At 38.1% G+C, this 20872-nt stretch overlaps 1 protein-coding gene across 2 annotated transcripts; it reads right to left on the bottom strand.

Annotated features, from left to right (window-relative positions):
- Nucleotides 1-280: 280 nt before the first annotated feature.
- Nucleotides 281-20351, bottom strand: GOLGA5 (golgin A5). 2 transcript variants are annotated; one of them, XM_052783020.1, is made up of 13 exons: nucleotides 20183-20351; nucleotides 18775-19390; nucleotides 15706-15927; nucleotides 13829-14048; nucleotides 13126-13249; nucleotides 12096-12299; nucleotides 10765-10935; nucleotides 9979-10107; nucleotides 7925-8023; nucleotides 6053-6278; nucleotides 4683-4788; nucleotides 3330-3393; nucleotides 281-1680 (listed from the first exon to the last, which is right to left on the bottom strand). In XM_052783020.1, exons 2-13 carry the CDS (start codon nucleotides 19337-19339, stop codon nucleotides 1600-1602), a joined length of 2211 nt encoding a protein of 736 aa, XP_052638980.1. In that variant the 5' UTR covers nucleotides 19340-19390; nucleotides 20183-20351; the 3' UTR covers nucleotides 281-1599. The 2 variants fall into 2 exon arrangements, with proteins under 2 accessions (XP_052638980.1, XP_052638981.1); XM_052783021.1 differs by lacking the exon at nucleotides 20183-20351 and adding an exon at nucleotides 20135-20150.
- Between the last annotated feature and the right edge of the window lie 521 nt (nucleotides 20352-20872).

Here is a 20872-nt window from a genome sequence, read left to right as displayed (position 1 = left end):
GATGTCAGCAAAGCTGTAAGGGGTTTATACCACTAAGAATGTTCCCCCCAAATTGTCACAATATACTGGAATATCCAAAGATTCAGTGGTTTGGGGGTTTTAAATGAAAAAAATGCATGTGTATAGAAAAAGATTGTACAAAGGACCTTACCTGATCTCCTTCTGTAGCAATCACCTCTCCACAAGGTTCAAAAGTGGCTTTAATATCAGAATTGAAAAGAAAACAGGCAACAGGAATTAGGCAAAGTGAAGCAAATGTGACAGAGGGCAGGGACACAGCTTACAGTAAATGCTCTCTTTTATTACTTAGTTCATCAAAACATTTCAGTTTTCTCTGCAAGATCTGAATCAGAGCAGCAATACAGTCATTTGTCTACTGTAACATTTCCACAGGAGTTAGCATGACAGACTTCATGCACAGGACCTAATGCTTAGTGTGTTCAAGTCACATGAAAACTGAACCATATTCTGAAGAGCAGGCGTGACAAATTGCTTGTAGTCATCTTTTCATTACTCAGCTTTGAGCACCACTCAAGAAAACAAGAAATTTCTTAGGGAAAGAAAGTGACCTTGTATTATTATGTACTGAGAATTTATAATTACAGAATGCCACGGTCTAACAATAGAACTATTACAGTAGGTTTGGTATTATGGGGTTTACAATAAATATTTGATGAGGTTTGTTTATTAGTATATTTGGTAAGTGTTTAGACATGAGAAATCTTTGATGTTTTGATAGATTTTGTATAGAAATAGTTTTAATTAAGTACCCAAAGCTTTAGAAAATAAGTATTTTGATGAATATAAGATCTGATTAAGACACATGGTAATGAGAGAGGTATAAGAAAATGCAGTTAAAATATATAAATTTCAAGTGCAAAAGGAAACACCATTATTTCTAAGGAGTTTGAACCTTCTTTCTCAAAACCACCTCTCTGTAATAAAGCTAAAATACCAGCCCTTAAACAGGCAGTGCCACTATTCAGCTGATAGGGAAGATACTTCTATTGCACTAGAAATACAAAGCTAAGAAGAATGCATAATATTTTATTTTTAAACTTATTTACAAAAAGATATTGCACCAATCCATTGTCCTTTTTTCAGTTTAACATGTTAAGGAAAAGCCTATTATTTACAAAGTTTAAAACAGAAGTGCAAAAGCAGACTGAAAGAAACCAGAAAGAATAAAGTTTATTTAAATTGCTAAGTACAGTTTATTACCTGACCATAGTCCACATCCAGTATGATCTAAAATAGTTTGCATCATATATATCTGTAATTTCAGAAATCCTTGCATTTCTGTGTAGGTGCAACCCTTATCTTTTACAAGAACCACCAGAAGGTCTATGTAAAATGTAAAGGCTAACCATAGCTTAACTTATTAGCTTTATTTCTCCAGGAAAGTGACACTCCTTTAGGTAAATTGAAAAAGCCACATAGTATTATACATGTATTTGAAAAGTAGTGATAAATCAGGCATGATGGTTTTCGTTCTTCCTAAAAACCATGAAGAAAAGTTTGCTGATATTTCAGGACTCATTATTCTAAAGACACTGCCAGTCCGAATTACATTAGCACAGCATATGGTCCTGTCTCAGTCTATCTGCCACTGGGACTGTCATGATGCATTTCTGGGGTGTAGGTAAGCAGAACAATCATGACCCAGAGATGAAGCAACGCCTGGGAAAAGAAAAGAAAGAATTAACTTATCAGCACTGACAATCATCGTTCACAGCAGCAGTAAATATGAGAGCTCTCAATGACAGCTAATAAAACCTAGTTTTGAGAAATATTTTGATTAAATATTTTTCATATTATTCAGATACTCCTAAAAAAAAAGAATTCTTATTTGCACAATGAAATGCCTAGTCAGATTCTGCAGAAACCATTTGCAGAAAACTAAAGATTTTACACAAACAGCAAAACTAAAGCAGCCTAGTTTCCTACAGATTTATGTCCTCTGGCTTCTTTCCCCCCATGCCCCAGTAACTCCAGCTGTTCTCTCTGATATCGAGCCCTCAGCCAGTACATTATGTGATCTGCCGTGAATGACTGGTAAGCCACTACTCCTGTGCCAACTAGCTGATACCAGACTGTGTAAAAACAGCTGAGTTCTGCTTTCCTTACCACAGGCTCTGATTTGAGGCATTTCTATGAACTTTTTAGAAATGTTAATTCTCATTCAAATTTGGCTGAAACTATCCAATTAGAATAGAAGTTGCTGGGGGCACAACAAGGGAGATAACTGACAGAATACATAAGCTACATTTCCTTAAAAAAAAAAAAAAAAAAAAAAAAAAAAAAAAAAAAGAAATCAAGTTACAATAGTCATAGTCAAGGTTCAAGCTGAAAAAGGCTAACTGCCACTGACTGCCCAATATACAGCTCCTATTCAACCATCATTCAGTTTCACTTCAGATAGCAGCTTAGGTGGTAGAAGTCTTCAGTGTTTGGTACAAAGCATTTTATTCATATATTGATAAGTCTAAGTGATGAACAGGAAGAGACAGAGGTTAGGAATTAAACAGCCCTGTTCTTTCCAGTACCCAATAGGCTGGAAGAAGCAATTGCAGGGGGAAACTGTCGTTTCCTTTATTCATGTGTGTCTGTCTGCTTTATATTCTGAAACAGTGACAGCTGTTCTCAGAAACTCTGTCCAGAAGAATCACTATGCCTTCTCAAGCAACATTTTGGTTTTTTTCATTTCAAAGACTCAAAGGCTCAACTAGTGGAATATTTTCAAGCAGGGTAAACTGCACACCTACCTTACCACAGGTCACTTAAACTGACAGACATCTGCCCTCCAGTGGAAAACGAAGGAATCTAAATTTTATCAATTGCAAGTCTGACAATCTCACCTGGTATGGATGAGCAACTTTCTACTACTTGTTTAAGTCTACTTTTTCAGCTGCTAGAGAAGTGTGATTATTAGTCACTGAACAAAAAGCGCCAAATATAAAAAAAGCTATAACAAATGTCATTTTCCTAAATGCAGTGCAGGCAGGTGTGGTGGGTTAACCTTGGCAACAGGTCACTATTACTCTGTATTTTAGTACTAAAAGTCTACTTTCACAGTCTTTTAAATGGCAGTTACATAAACCTCTCTAAGACTGCTATACGAAGAATTCCTGGGAAAAACTGAAAACTGCCAAGCAACATGACTCCAAAATGCTGTTATGTAAGTACTATTTAGCCTGCTTTACAAAAAAATACATTGAGTTGTTAATTATATAGCCTTTTGAACATCAAACATCTTGCAATTTAAGAAGTATTATATAAACTGGCTATAGAAATCTTGCATTAGACTTCTTTAAAGAAAGCTTACTCACCATGTAAATGATTACAAAGACTCTTGCTATGGGGTACCGCCTTAGAAAGATTCCCAGACGAATGCTACACAAGTATAAGATAAAAACAAAATGCACAAATTATCACCGAGCAATGAATTCTTGTTCCTCTCGTTCCAGTCACCACAAACTCATAAACATCAGCTGATGTTATACACATGGCTGTTTCCAACTTGAATTTTACTTCATGTATTCCAAACATTAAATGGAGGGAGAAAATTCAGAATTCAGACCATAAAACATTCTCCTAAGTTTTTCTGTTAAATGCTAGGCTCGGAGTTTGTGAAAAAGAGCTAAGACTCAAGAGTTGTACAGGTATTTTAAAACTCACAAATATGCTATATATTTGTCAAATTTTGTTACTTGAAGAGCTGTCATGAATCTTTCAAACAGATTTAAGTAACTAAAACCTTGGATTCCTTTGAAAAAACTGATAGATTGCTACCATTCTTGTATTTCATTAAATGAAAAAGAGTTTTTCCAAGTTTACTGCTACAAAGCATACTGCATTAGATGTGCACTCAGTAACTCAGTTAAAAAAAACCCATGCGCATACTGAAGTGAGTATGATACTGCCAAATGAAGTTCAGTATTAAAACATCACAAATAACAGGTCCCAATCATGGAAATCCTGATATTCTTCACAATGTAATTAAAGTACCATGGAAGCACAAAGGACTTTCTATCAGGGTATCTTGCTTTCAAAGGATTAAAAAGTATTACCTAATTTTGTTTTCAATTGGTATTTGATTGGAGTTTTGGAGCAGACCTTTGTTGTCAATATTGGCAATTAACCTAACTGCTCAGAAAATGGATCAAAGCAAGTCCTTTGCTGGATCCAGAATGATTTTTGTTTACTAATTTCTCAAACAGATTATCTTGCAAGATAAAACAGCTGCACTGGGTCAGAACCCAGAATCTTGTCTTCATCAGGATGCCTAAACAGGAGTAAAAGAATACATATGACACTCCCCCACTAATACACTCTTACAGTGTTTATCACAGACACAGCGAAAACCTCTGGAAGTGAAAAAAGTGGAAGATGGTAATGAAAAAGTTAGGGAGTTTTGTACATAGTTTAGTGATTCTCTTGTACCAAAATCTACAAGAGCATTGTTTAAATAATTGACTGTAATTTGCAAAAGCCCAAGGATATTAATATCACAGGAAAGCACAAGTGAACTAGGTCAATATTTAGTAATTTATACTGTACTTTAGCTTCATTATTTTTTACTTTTACCTTCATAAAAGCAATTCAAAACAGAAGGTATGCCACTTGAAAACTGCAAATGGATTCCAGCAATTACAAAATGTATTCCCTTAGGACACTCTTACCTAAACTGATCTATACTACTGGCAGCTTTGCGAACTCTCCCATACATTCCTGCCATGTTAGTATCCAGGTCGCTAAACAGGACAGGAACATTACGCATACGAGCACCTATTTGAAGGGAAAAAGGCAAAAAGTCTCATTAGTCTAAAACCAGCTAAGCTGTTACGTAAGACAAATTGATAGTACAAAAAGATATATAAAAATAATATAAAAATAGTGATGAATCTGATTTGTTAGTGCTGTTTTGCTGAGGGCAGAGGAGTGTGTTTTGAGGGCAGGATTCTTGATAAACTTATAATCAGGTCAAATGTTTCTTCAACTTAGTATATTTTTAAAAGTTATTTTAGTTCACTAGATGGACATCTTGATATTCAATTCTCTCATGTAATAATAATTCTGTTATTAGGTGTATAAAATGATGGGTTTGATACTGTCACAGTTTCTCCATTTGCTTTTATTTCTCATACAGTAAAACTTAGATAACATTTCTGATACAAACTTGTATATTCCAAAAATTTCTACTTTATTTACATTTTTACTATGTATCAACTTTATTAAAATAAAGATTCTCAGATGTTACCTTTGTGCAACTAAACTTAAGCTTACTGAGGTTACTTAAAAACAAGTCAAAAGGAAATACATTTCAAATTTACTAATTCTGCCTTATTTTCTTTAAAAGTCTTTCATAAGCAGAGAAACAAAAGCCTGGATTGTCATTTTACACCTCTTAATGATTGTCCATTGCTTTTAAAGTTACTTACCATATATACAAAATTACAAACTTTGAATTTGAAAAGTAACATCTCAAAACCACGGATCAACTGCTGAGATTCTCCTAGAGATACAGGATGATTGCTACACAGTACAGACAAACCAACCTCTGCAGAACCACCATATTTTAAGCTGCTTTTCAAGAAAAACAGAAAGCAAGGAGGAAATTGATTTCAACCAGAATTCTGAACAACTCTCAAAAGGAAGTATCCCATTCTTGCTCGCCTCCCAAACCCTTTTTACAAGAGAAGACTTATATCCTGCTTCTGACAATCAGTTTAAACACCAAGACAGATTTATTTGCACCTGTGACAGGATTTGTAAATATGATTGTTCCGATAGTGCCATAGTATTGAGAATTAAAGATTAAATTGGCTTTATTAAGTTTATTTAAAGTCATTTACACATGAAAAGGAGCATCTACTTATCTATTTTTTATGATACTGGTTGCTATTGACAAGGTCTCTGGCATAAGCTGTGTATTTTCAGCAGGATTTTTTTCTTCCTTATAAACTCAGACTTTCAGAGAAAGGCATTAGGAAATATAAAAGCCTGAACTGCAGAAAGGACAGAGTTTTAAGTATTATATTTCCTTATTTACCTTCAGCACCATCAATGCCTGCCATATTAATGGAAGGTCCATTAGTATTAGTGCCTTGGATAGCCTTCAGCTGTTGCTCAAGTCGTTCCAGTTGATAGACGAGTGAGTTTTTCTCTGTGCTCAGGCTCTCTAACATGGTTTGCTTCTGAATTAGTGTTTCTGTCAGCTGATGAAGCCGATTTTCTAATTCTGTCTGACTACTACTACTCAGAGCCTTGTTCGTAAGCTAAAAAACAAAGAAAAAAAACAGAATAAGTTCAAAGTCCGACCAACTGATGTATTACAAAACTCTCAAAATCTGAACCCTCCAAGTTACCCCACTGCAGAATTTTTATGGGATAATACTATCAAAACGATCACCAATGAGCACAATAAGGAAGACACTTAATTTCGACAGTTGCTAAGACAAGATTTTACATGACACAAGAAACTCTATGTAAAAACGTATTCCTATGTTTTCCACCTCTAATCACATGAACATTTCTGTACAATCATAACTTTGATCACAAAAATCAATGCTATGCCTCAGAGCTGAGTTTAAATGGTAGGCATGACAATAGCAAGATAATCCAGTCTGGCTATCATACTTGCAACTTCACAAAACAAGTGCGTACATAAAATGTTTTCAAGCGAGGAAGGAAAAACTCCGTACAAATGGGGAGAAGCTGATGCCATTCTACAGGAAAACTTGAATGAAAATGTTGAAAATGCAGGATACGCTGCAGAAGAATTGAGGAGCGCTGAGGCAGAAAACATGATTGTACTAGCAAATAGAAACTGCAAGGACAGCAAATGAAGACATGGAACATGTAATTTAATTTGCAGAAAATATTTAAAGCAAATGGGAATCTCCAAGTTAGCCATATGTGCAATAGCTCGACAATTCATTACAGTCTTGGACCTCAGCCACTTGTAGCATCATACGAAGATGTAGCTTCAATGATGAAAAAAAACAGAATCAGCAGGAACCAGAGGCAGTGAAATATCAAAAATACAAATTAGATGCAATGCACCAGGGCAGGTACAGGTAGTCCTGAAGCCAGTATTACCAGAAGAATCATCTGCCAACAGGTTTGAGAAATTTCTATCGCAACACAACAATTTCCAAATCCTCTAACACTATAACCGTACAGCTGACCATACTTGACTCTGGACTATCAATTTCTCTACATATAGGCTACTTTTCATTATGCTAAGATAATTTACTTAAAACGAGGCCTGTGCCTTCATGCTGCCCAAGGAGACTGTGGGGGCTGACAAGTATCAGAAGGTTCCAAAAGGGATTAGGTTGATTCAAGGAAAATAGGTCTATAAACATACTGGTGGAACCAGTTAGTAGGGAGTTAAACACTAACATCCTTAATTCAACTGCTGATGCTGAGTGAGTACAAGGGAGTGAAGAAAGCAGCCAGGCTCACAATCTGGCCCCATTGCCATTGTCCAAGAAAGAACTGTGGGCTTGATGGATTGCTGAGTCTGTAGGACGTTACTTATGTTCTTACACCCAGTTAAAAGGATCTTCGCAGAAATCATGATGACCTAATCAAGCGCCAGTGACTTTTTTTAGTTTTCAAAAAGAAGAATGTTGATCCAGCACCACCCCATCAGGTCTAGCTGGGACACAGGTCGATTTCCCCCCCCCGCCCCGAAGACAAAAGCGCATGCAATTATAAAATCAGGCTATTTACTACTTCACGGTTCCCTTCCTGTATGCCCTCCACGCAAAACTCTACTCTGTATTGAAAGTAAGTACACTGTGACTCATTAGTAGAGCCTTTATATTTCTTTTGTACAGTTTAATCAAATTAGTATTTCTCATCACTGTTTTCATAATTGAAGGTGATAAAGTTATTTTCTATACACACACAGTACCTGATTTCTGAGCTTCTGAATCTCCTCCTCTCTGTCTTTTATTCTGCTTTGCAAAGTATTCTTTGTTCGATATAATTCTTCTTCAGTATAATGGAGTTCCTATAAAATGTATCACAATCACAAATAGAATATTTTATACATATATGTATTCTGAGAGACATTCTCTTACCTAGAGTTTCACAGCAGAACACAAGAAGGTAATATGATGCAATCAAATATAAACTGAAATTTAATCTTAGTTATGTGTTTGGCTACGATGGGGAAGAAAAAAAAAGCAAGCTGAATATGAAGACACAACCTACAAGACTTATCAAATTCTTTTGTGGAGACTGAGGTAATATAAACATTAATCTAGACTAGTTTACTAAGAGTCACACAGTTTCATTGGGATCGTGATTTATCTTCCTTATACTCTCACCGTTTATTATATTGCTATCTTGAATCGTGTCAATAATGTAACTTAAACAATTAGGAAATATTGAGGGCGGGGAGCAGAATCTGTATTCCTAAAATAAAGCTATCAGTACAATATACCATTTTTTAAAAGTGTTTAAAAACCCTTGGCATATCTATCTATAATTCTGTATAACGCAGATCTTCCTTTAAAGCTTAGGATAAATTAACATAACAAAGGTGAAAGGGGAAGGAATATTAGTAAGGGACAACTTAGTGAACAGCAAATATAACCATAAGTTTTGTCACTCCCATGATTTAGCGGCTACTTTAACTCAGACATAAGGACCTGTCATGCTTATCTTTTAAATTAAGAGAGTCTTCAAATCACTGTATCACTTCAGCTGTCAGCCACCACAGAAAACAGATAATCCTATTCTCCCTTCAAACCATCAGATGTACAAGACAACACCTCTACTTATTTTCCCTCTTCAGTCTCAGAAACCTTATGCAATAGTTAAAGGAATTCGCAGATAGAACAGACTGTAATTGTAATAAGTATTAATACACACAATTACTTTAAAATCACATGTAAATATGTATCATCAAAAGGAATACTTCAGTTTCTGTAATAACTGATAATGCCTTTTTTTTTAAATTCACCTCACTTTTTCTATATGTAGTATTGACTTAAAATATACCCCTCAGAATGGCAGAAGTAACAAAATACAATCTACCATCTGCTTTGATATCATAAACATCAGCTATCCATCAAGAGCAGACCTCGACTTCTGCCTTTTAATTAGTTCAAGCTGCTAGCATCTCATTAAAATGCAATTTCTAGAAGGACAGATAATCCTATAAGATAAATTGTTCCTAGCAGATACAGTGTACTCTTCTGCTTTCCTCATTATTAATTCTCTTTACACGAGCTTTTTCTTACAGAGAAATTTTTTAATAGGGTGCAAAGCATTTGTCTGATTTCTACTGAATAAGTTTGTCCACATGAAATATGAGTTTGCCTTTTTTTCCCTATTTTTAGCACAGAACTGCTTAAATCAAGGGGGAGTTTGCTTAAAAAGATGACACAAACTGACAAAATTCATTAATATAATTTTATCAGCAGTTTGTCTTTTAGAGAAGTTGGGAAGTAACAACATTTAGATTCAGAACTGAGTAACAAGTGGATAAAAAAAAAAATCTATTAATTGGTACTAAAAAAACATTGTCTTTTGAGCTAAATCTTATGTAGTAATTGAGCACAGGAAGTTCCACAGTAACCATTTTTAGTATTTTATGTTCTTGATATAAGTAACTGTTACAAATGTTACTACATCCCTGTTGTTTGATTGTTTCCCCGCTGAATAAAATTTAAGATCATGATAAATTTTGTGCACTCCCTAGGGTCATGTTTATTCTTTAATATATCGGCGAGATCTCTGTTTCTCAGGAGTATCCAGAAGGCCCTGTCCATTGCTTAGTACCGGTTGCACTTCATTTGGCCTACTGACATTCATTAAGCTTTTGGGGATTTCTTTGAAATGCCAGACAAAATATAACCCAAATACTGTATAAGCTACTCTCTTATTAAGCCAAATGCTGTACTAATGACACCACATGAGGCCTAAAATAAGATCTATCAGCTTTCAAGAATTCCTTACCTGTTTTTGTCGTTCTAGTTCAGCTTCTGCCTCTTGCCTGGCCATTTTATGTGCTGCTATCTGCTCTTGTAGGTCTTGAAGCTGCTCTCTCACCGACTCAGCTTCACTTACTTGCTGAGTCTCCATATCCTGGAATGTACAGAAATGTTACTGTTTCACTAACATTCAAACAATACTGCAATCTGTCATAGGTAACAGCAAAAAAAAGTTGTATCTGCAATATTGCTTCAAAGGAAAAATGAAGGTGAGGGTGTATTGAATAAATGACATTTGGTCATTTTATACAGAATATTTTTACTAATACAGTAATAAAATAAATGCATTTTGGGAACATGAAAAGCCTCCACTTTTTCCTTTCTACTCTCTACAGGCTAAAACTCTGTAGAGTAGGCTTGCGTGCAACTGCTGGGTTGAGCCAATTATGCCAGCAGACGACTCGGATTACAGTTGCTTCAAGGATTAGTAGCCCTTGCAGAAAAGGATATAGGTGATCTCTACAGAAATCACCACGCTTGTTTGGAAAGAAAAGCTTCACTCAAAAGGAGCACACAGTGCAGGAAGAGTGAAGCGGTATCTATAGTATTCCTCCCACCATGAGCTGAAGTGGTGAGAGAGAACATGAAAAGAAATTGGGTATCAATAAGCACTTGTCTCACCTTGAGCAAAAGTTGGCTTATTTTAATGCTAGGTCAAATAAACACTAGAAGCAACAGCCCTAAACTATACAAGAAAACAGTCCTTTGTGCACGGTTAACTACAAATACATGTGTACATAATCATAGCTACCTGCAGCTCTGTTCTCATCTGTTGTATTTGCCCCATTAGTTTTTGTATTTCTTCTCTCTGAGTGTCTCGCTCATGTCTCAGTTCTTCTAGTTCCATTGTGCTTGCAGTATTGCTATCCAAGCCTTCAATACCAGAGCCTTCTTTTAAGCTGTTTATCAACTTTTCTTTAGACTGAAATAATAGATCAATATATTATTTATAGCAGTATTTAACAAGTCCTCAACTAGAATATGCCAAAACGACTTTGCTCTAAAATTCAAATGTAGATGTACAGTAGAACTGCTTTATCTGTTCTTTTACCCAAGTTAATAATGACCCTACACATTGTAAAATGAAAATGCTTCCCTACTCATAATTTCTGACTTCCTGTATGCCATGAGACTCGATTTACTGAAAGCCTGGGTTATCTGAGGAAGAGTACAGCTTTTCTCTTTAGAAGTGCCTGGAATGTTAAATATGTCGTGGATAACAATTTTGGCTTTCCAGCTTCCATAAGAGAGCAGACAGACACTAAAGACAAAACTGACCCCCTTTCAGTCCATCCCTTCTCCTGCCAACAAAGCCAACCAAGAACCAAATACAGCAATAACTCTTCCGGGAAAGAGGATGAACCACTTTAATTCAGAGTCAGCCTAATGTTAGCTCGACATCGACTGCTGATCTCATGCTTTTCTTATTTATCAAGACTATTTAAAACCTGTCCTTGGATATCAGACTAAATTAATTATTCTAAACAGAGACCTTCAACATTTTGCTAACTTTGATAAACAAGACTCAAATTGACCACGTTTGGACTTGGTATCTTTGACACCTTAAGTAGTATAGAACTCTGCACAAAATACCTGATTTTGCCATTGTTCATGTAATGTTGATCACATGCAACCTTTCAGAATACATTAAAAAAATATTTTCTTTGGTTTACACATAAGTATCCATTATATGCTATGCTTCAGCCTCAAGCAGAACGGAGCAACAGAGCAACATTCTTGACTCAAGAATACTGGGTGTGGAACAAATTGTAGGTTACAACTATCTATCTGCCTAAGATCAGGCTCTTGGATGCAGAACACACTGACAGATGTTGCACAGCAAGTGCAATGGTTCACTTGGATTTTTCTTTAAGTTCAGGACCTGAACTTCCATTTCGATTACTTAATCTATAAACTTAAATTTACAAAATGCAGACTGGCAGCTGTTCAGTACAGGTATCATTATAGGTACGTTCCAAAATATATTACAGGTCACATGAAAAACCCACAGATTATTTGAAGCGTAACACCTTAAAAAAGTTAAGTGTACAAATCAAACGTCTTCTTTACAGAAATGCTTACTTGGAGTATGCGAGTAGCTTTCTGTTTATAGTCTGTCAGTTCCTGTTTTGCAGATTCTAGGTGGTTTTTAGTTACTTTGACTTGCTGCTGAAGCTCATCAGCTCGCCTCTTTTCATCTAAATACTTTCTTTCTGCTACAGTTATCCCTTCGGCCAAGTTCTGACGTTCTGCTTCCATTTTACTTAGACGAGCCGCAAACTCACTCTATTAGCAATAAAGAAACAATACTTTGTGTTTAAACACAGTCTCAACTTTAACCTAGAAAGGAAAAAAGAAAGTTTAAAAGCAACTACACATGACAACACCTCATATCTACCACCTCCAACTTAAAGATGCATTAGTGCTATGTGGAAAGAAATCCTGCTTGCTTAAGCAAGTGCTAAACAATAACAGTAAACATATGCATTTCTTTCCCTCACCAGAAATAGTGGGGGAATAACAATCTTCCTATTATTCACATTTATTTGGTAAACAAAAAGCAAGCTTTCCCCTCAAAAAATATTATCAAATGTCATCTGCCATATTTTGATGTACTTTAAAAAAAAAAAAAAAAGAAAAAAGAGAGAGACTGATAAAGATTTTCAGAGATGCTGTTATACATAAGAAAGGCCAAACTAAGTGTGGAAAGCAGTCTCTAGCAATGATGTACTCCATCTTTACCACAGAAGTGATTGTCCAGCATAGTATGTTTAAGATTACATATTAAAATTGTGTAAGAATTTGTTGTGTAACAACATTTGATTACTGATTTAGTTTTAAAATGTGTTTTAACATTAAAGTTAGCATGAAAAAACCAGTAAAAATTGTCAGCATTAATCGACAAAACCTTTTAATCACAAAGCTTTCAAAATAACATATAAGAAGTAAACTAGCATCACAAGGATACTTAGTGCAGCAGACAGCACATCCTTCCAAGCCCTTAGTACCCTAAACAGGAACTGAAGTCAATGGGAAGAGAGAGCAGTTGGAACCTCACAGATTTGATCTTAAAAGCACAGTCTGACACTCTTCCTTACTCCTCATGTCTAACCTGCATTTGTTTGTAACTTTCTTGCTCTCGCTTGAGTGCGGAGTCTGCATCACGCAGCCTCTCTTGCAGAGTTTGAAGGGCTTGATTTTGCAAACTGCTCCCTTCACTGTGGTCTTGTATTATCCTGAAAGAGTGATATACACATTAATTGAAAAAGAAGAAATCTACTCTGATTTTCAGGTAGAAATATGACTACCTGGGTTTCAGACCAGCTTTGAAAATTTACCCAGTAAATTATTGAATATGGCTGGCTACAGGTGTGAGGCCTGGAGTTAATGACTCATGCATCTCCTCCCTGACCTATATTCTGGAGTATCCAATTGCCGATTCATATCCCAGCACTGAGATAAGTCAGTAAAGTCTTCGTATTTGTAGATAAGCAAACGTATTTTTCAAGACAAAAACATTTTTCTCGAGATCTTCAGCTTCAGGCCTCTGACACAAACATAAATACTTTATACAAAATGAATTTCAATAATCAGGTGACAATTGCCCCTATTTAATACTCATTTGCCCTGTTTCCACTGCCAGCTATGATATAGCGGGCTCAGAGCAAACTTTAATCCTCATATTTAAAATCTTGATACAATCCCTTTCCCCATTAGTTTATTCATTTTTATTCTTAAAGACACTAAATTATCGAACTTGAATTTTCAAACCTATTACTATTTGCAGAATTACAAAGTATGAAATTATGAAGTACCGTGATTTTTCACTCTGCAATGCTTCCAAAGCTTCTGTCCGAGAACTTAAGAGCTGATCAGCTTCTTGCAACCGTACTTTCAGCACGGCTAGCTGTGAATCCTTAGCACCAACAGCTTCTGTCAGATCATCAACTTGAGCTCGAAGTTCTCTAACCATCCTGTCACTCTTTGAATGGTCAACATTCCACTTCTCGACACTTTCCCGGGATTTGTTCAATTCTACAAAATAAGAAGATTCTTTGAAGTTTATAAAAGTAGGTATTGCAAGGTCATGTAAATGGTCAGGATGCATACGTCACATTTCTTAAAGAAAGAAATTAAATACAACCAAGCTGAACTAACACTGAAACTTTATGAGCTACCAAGAAGTAACATGTGCCAGACTGGCTGTCATAGCACAACCCATAAAATTTTGCAGGTAATCTCAAAACAGGCATTTTATTCTATGCCACACTGCAGTTGACAAATTTTACCTGGCCCACCCCTTGCAATGGCCTACTGTTAAATAGCCCTGTACGAGCAAGCCTTTGGAAACCTCTGCATTAAAGCACATAGTTCAACTCAATGTGACAATAAGCTCAACCTAAAAAACAGTAGAAAAGTACACCAGTGTTGAAATAATGCCTGAATACTTACTGAGGCTTTTAATCAAAAATCACAAATTAAGCTTCAATGGAAATTATAATTCTCTGGCTCTGTCGTGGTTTAACCCCAGCCAGCAACTAAACACCACGCAGCCGCTCACTCACTCCCCCCCACCCAGTGGGATGGGGGAGAAAATCGGGAGAAGAAGCAAAACCCGTGGGTTGAGATAAGAACGGTTTAATAGAACAGAAAAGAAGAAACTAATAATGATAATGATAACACTAATAAAATGACAACAGCAATAATGAAAGGATTGGAATGTACAAATGATACGCAGTGCAATTGCTCACCACCCGCCGACCGACACCCAGCCAGTCCCCCGAGCGGCGAATCCCTGCCCCCCACTTCCCCGTTTCTGTACTGGATGGGACGTCACATGGTATGGAATACACCGTTGGCCAGTTTGGGTCAGGTGCCCTGGCTGTGTCCTGTGCCAACTTCTTGTGCCCCTCCAGCTTTCTCACTGGCTGGGCATGAGAAGCTGAAAAATCCTTGACATTAGTCTAAACACTACTGAGCAACAACTGAAAACATCAGTGTTATCAACATTCTTCGCTCTGAACTCAAAACATAGCACTGTACCAGCTACTAGGAAGACAGTTAACTCTATCCCAGCTGAAACCAGGACAGGCTCATATGGTTACTTTGAAAAAAATGTGGTCCCTCAGTTGTATGCCTAACAGCAGCAGTTTGCTCTACGTTTTATCATTTAAGTGTTTTTATATTCACATTTTTTATATTTGCCATTTTATTTGGCTTTGAAAAAGCTAATGAAGTAATACAAAAATACTAAATTTTACATTTTTAATGTCAGTTTCTAGGCATCAGAGATTATAGCCTACAGCCAGAAAGTAGTCAGATTTTTAAGTATTTAAAGGAATTTACTCATTTAAAAATTAAGTATCTTGCAATGGCCTTTAAAAAGCAGGAAAAATATTTTAATACTGTTAACATTTGCTAAAACCATTTTAATAAGATGTAAGTTTTGGAACTAAATTGATCACATCATTTTGATCAATGTTTGTGTTACCTTTGTAGTTGCATGAGCCTTTTAGTTTCTCCCAGCTCACTATTCCGAAACCACGAATCATTTTGCTTGGTAAGTCATACATGCAAATTTAACTAGAAAGATTTTATTATAAGTACAAAACACTAACATAGAAACAGCATTGTTTTCTAGTTCACTAGCATTTTAGTGATATGTTACAATTTAGTTTCCAAACCACAGTACCTTCTTGTGTTTCTTTGGACCTCTGAATTAATGAAGCCATTTCCTGATTTAAAGATTGAACTTCATTACGCAGCAGCTGATTCTCCAGGCGAAGATTGGATAGCTCATGTGATTTGAAATCATCATTAGCTGAAAGGCTAGGATTAGTTACTGCACTTCGTGATGAATCCTTCACACCATCCCCTTGTGCTCCCAGTCCAGAATCTGAACTGTCTGGAGTTTCTGTACAGAGAGATGCAAGTTAGAACTAATGTATGTATTTGCCAGTTGCCTTCACATAAATTGTAATTCCATGTTCTGCATCAGTGGTTAAATGCATAATATAAAAATTAAAAAAATAAAATCCCCATCAAAATAGCTTATATTGAAATAGAATATGGAGCTGCTTCTCCCAAGGGACTTGCACAAAATAGGACTATTATATAGTATACATGCATCGTGCAGCATTTTTGTTAATCCTGCAAGACAAGACATGGAAGTCATAAAATTTCTTATTGCATTAATGTCAAATTTAGGATTTCAAAACATTAATACTTTTTTATGACTGTGCTGCCCAAAGATGTCTTCAGAAGCTGAGAGAGTAACATAAGAGATTAAATATACATAGCAACTAACTAGGGGAATTTTTAGTAGAAGTTCATTCTGGTTTTCCATTAAGATTTTGATTTCGAGGCTGTATTCTATTTTAAAAAAATCTGTTCAGATGACTATACACTTAGTCATTTTGATACCAAACCTAAATATGTAACTCAACCACATAGCTACATTTAGTTATCTTTACGTAAAAAAGCATCTGAAGAATAATTTCAGTCAAAACATCATCTAACTGATAATTCTGCAGTAATAATTCAAAATATTTCTTTAAAAAGCACTTTTACTCTGAGAAATTGAGTTGCAGTGATTTGAAGTGGAAGTGTGATCTTTCCTTTCTCTAATGAAAAAATATAAGGTAGGTGTACTCTGTCAAACTGTTAAGAGCTTTCTGCCAATACAAACTGTAATTCTCTAGGTTATGGAAACCAAAATACAGATTTTTATTTTTCTGTTTTTTTAAATCTTAGAACCTCAGTGAGAACAGTAAGGGAACTCCTGCCAGTAGTCTGAACAACAGTCCCTTGCACGGAAGAAGGAACCAACAGCCTTTCCCCATCATGGACAAACACACAGAGAGCATCCTGGATTAATGCTGTGAAATTGATACATCCACTGTAACAGTCTTGATTCCAGCGTGCAGATAGTTGGAAGACTGGCAGCAGCATTAAGATAAAACAACATAGCATGCAATAAGCAAACAAGCAGGCAATCCAAAAATATTACTTCTGAATTTAGTACATCCCAGATGAGTAACTGCTGAAAATCCAGGGGGACAGACTGCAACTAATTTCAAGCAAGACTACGGTTTAGCTGTCACATTATTTACTTCATCTTGCAATCACCAACCAACCTGCTCCACCTTCCTTGTTACCATTGCAACAGCCCCTATCACCCAGAGCCCAAGGAGCTGGGGCAGACTTAATTCTGAACGCCACCACACCGACAAGTAGCAGCAGTGACCATCAGATTTCTTCCACATTTTCTCAAACCCCTTTCCTATTTAAATGGTTCTAAGAATTGTCATTTCCTTCTTTTTGATTCATTTACACAGTTTCCAAATTATCAGACAATTTATCCTCATTCCTTTGTCTGGAAAACTCAACAGATTAATGAAGCTAACGAAGCAAGAAATTAGCCATTCATAGCACAGATTAGATTATATCCATGGCAATGTACAAAGTATAACATTAATTGTTTTTGTCTATAGCTAATGTATCATAAGCTACTTCAACAGATGCTATACAGAACATTTAAATGACACAGATATATCTACACAATCAACTTTGAAACCAGCATGCTCAAACTCTACGTTGTAATTGTGTGCTTCCTCATTTGGCAGCTCCACAATGCAAACTCCACTCAAAAATCCTCAGAAGAAAATTCAACAGGCCACACCAAGCAAAATAAATACATTCCTTAAGCACCAATCAGCAAGGCCATATAGCAAGGTCTAAAATATTTGAAGTAGTAGTAGTAGTAGTAGTAGTAAACCTTATTGAAAAGTTACAGACCCAGAAATACAAAAATATTGACATCTTTGGAAATGATCCCTTTTTACGTCTGAAACTTCTCAGCAGACCTAACATAGTAAGTAAAAACCTGGCATTTACAATGCTTTATATGATCAAAGTACTGAACAAATAATAAAGTATTCTAACTACATTATTAAGAAATAATATAACCATTTGCTTCGATTTTATAGAATAAACAACAGCAAAGTAGCACAGCAGCAGCAAAGACCAAGTATAGATTGGACAGTCTGATAGAGAAAACAAGTTCCTGACGCTTCCCAGCCACATTCTCCTTTGCATTGACTAGAGAATAGCCCCAACTTTTGACCATCTCGCCTGGAGGATCTGCCAGGTGTCTGGATTTAGACTGCAGTAACTAACTACTTCTGGCAAACCCAAAGGCTTTATCTATCTAGGTCTCCCAGGCCTGTAGCCCTACAACAGCTTATCCACACCCAACTTCCCACTATGCATGGCAGGCAAGTTTGACAGCTTACTTCCATGGTGGAACAGAAAAAACCTCACATCACCTCACATGGTGCATTGGGCAACAGCCAACACCATCTACCAGCTGGTGAAAGTGACTCACTCTCCTACGTGGCAACAAAAGGTAAGGGCCCCTGAGTGATCTCAGCAAATGCAGCAGCACCTGTGCTTCTAAGTGGTGATGTATGGGGCCTGATGCAAGGTTAGGTCATAGCTCAGGGAGGTCAAGGTGAGCAGTAGAAACGAGGTAGATCAATAACACAAAAGATTTAGGTATTAATTATGCAGCTTGTCAACTTAGCAAGGTATCTAAGGTTATCCCAGTGATTAAAAAATGTTAAAGACCCTGCTGTACTCCACATATCTAACATACTACTACCACTAAATACTTCATGAAGTGACAGTAAAACCATTACCTAGCCTTACCCTAGACATACTTGACTTTTAAATATCTCTAGGTTCACTACTATTTAACTACCATTGCCTTGGCTCCTGATGGAATTATCTTCAGTAGTTTTTGCACTCTGTGTGCTGGTAGACACAGAACTAACACTTGAAGTCCGAGAGTGATTTTGAAGAACAGGTGCCTTGCTCTTCTCTTTTTTAGAGTCCATCTTTCCATTAGGCTCTTTCTCCGAACTGTTGAGAAAATCAAATAGTAACTCATCATCAGGTGCTGACTTTTTTCTTCTCACAAAATGTGAGGCAGCTCTGGGTGTGGAAACACCTTCTACTGGAGAAGCAGCCTCCGAAGATGTCCTACGTGCTGGTTTAACATTTGCTGTTCCTGCTAGGATTGTGACCTTTTGATGTTTAATATTATCAGCTGCTGAGGAGATGTAGGCTGCTTTGGAGGACGTCTGATATTTCAGTTCTCCAGTATGCTGGCGCAATTCAGAATATTCATTGGCAGAGTCCAAATTCTTATTATCATAAATTGCACTGCTTGCTGTGTCTTTTTTGCTGAGAGCTGATGCAGCTCCTTGATCAACTCTGTTGAGTAGATCCTCTGCCTTTCCAGCGAGATCAGCAAGCCAAGACATAATGGATATCTCTTGGTAAACTTTATAAAATTATAATTTCAGGACCATGTGCTGCAAAAGACATAGAATGATTACAAATCAGATTGGTGTTGATAAGGCAAGATGTATGGGTTACCTAAACAACAGTTGTGTTAACCTATTAGTGCTGTAATTATTTGAATACTTTTCTCCTACTCACTTGGTACTTCACTGTTTTGGTAACTGATGGAAATAAACCAAACCTGTCTCTGAGGAAAACAGACAAAACCAAGGCTTAGCTATTAGACCACCATATCTGTTTCTGGCATCAGCACCTGCTACAGAGCATCCAGCCTGGTAGTCAATCTGCAACAATACTAGAAAATAAAGTCTACTTGCACCTGACAAAACCAAACTCAGCTGGAGGAGGAAAAGCGGCCAGATGCTTATTACAGGAACAGATAACAAAGCCTTAGACGTTTAGCCTGCAGATTCGTAATCTGGGTCAGACACAGGACCTTCTCCCCAACAAACTTCGCAGCCTGCCGTCCCTTCAGTGACACTGACACGGGGGACAGGGGCATGCCTTCACTTGCACCAAGGGCCTGCGAGACTACACAGGCGATGTGTGCCTCTATCCCAGCTCCCGGGAGGGGCTCCTTCACCCCAGGGCAGGCTTGTGGAGGGTCCCTTGGCCGAGCACACCCACAGCGGGAAGGGGGAAGCGCAGAGGCAGGCGAGGCCGGGCGGGAAGGCGATGCTCAGGGTGGCCGCGGCCCCCCTCCCCGCCCACCCTCAGCACGGCTGCCTGCCCCCGGCCCTCCCCCCCGCCCCTACCCGACGGCCCTCAGGAGCGGCGGAGGCCTCAGCACAGCCCGGCCTCACCTCCTCCCAGCAGCGGGAGACCCCCGGCCCAAGGGGAGTCGTGAGAGGGGGAAGGGGAGAAGGAAGGGGGCGCCGGACGGCGACGGTCACTGCGAGGCCCCGGGCCGGGCTCGGCGGCGCAACCCCATCTTCCGGCAGACGTGGCCACCTTCCGGGACGCGGCGCGCCGGCGCAGGAAGCGTCGGGAGATGCGTGAGGTGGCACGGCGCGTCAAGCCCCGCCCCTCCCACCGTACGGCCACGCCCCCCCGGTGGGGGGGCGGGGCAGAGGCGGGAAGCGGGCGCCGTGCCCCTCCCTCCCGGTAACGGCCCTCCCCTGAGGGGAAAGGTCCCCGGTGTTCACGTTTTCTTCACTTCTGCCTTGTGATGGCAGGAGGAGCTCCAGCCCCACAGAGAGAAGGGTCAAGGAAGGTCTTCGCCGTGGCTGTTAAAAACAGCCAAGGGTGAACTTGCCTTTCCTGACCCAGGGTTTAAGGGTGGTGGTTTATAAGTGGCTGCTTGACCTGACAGAAACTGTCTCGCTGCCTCTGCCCAGAAATGGCAGGTGACCTCTTTGGGGTGCCCCTGGCCTGCTCCAGGCCCGGGAAGCCTTTCTCCTTGTCTCTGTCCCCCAGGTCAGGATGTCAGAGCATCGTACAGGCCCACTGGAAAAAACTACTTTGGCCTTGATACTGCGAATAAATTGTAGGAA

Source organism: Harpia harpyja, chromosome 3, assembly GCF_026419915.1.
Source record: "Harpia harpyja isolate bHarHar1 chromosome 3, bHarHar1 primary haplotype, whole genome shotgun sequence".
NCBI classification, from domain to species: domain Eukaryota; kingdom Metazoa; phylum Chordata; class Aves; order Accipitriformes; family Accipitridae; genus Harpia; species Harpia harpyja.
Note: the sequence above shows the minus strand (reverse complement) of the source record. Positions and strands in the feature narration are given on the sequence as shown.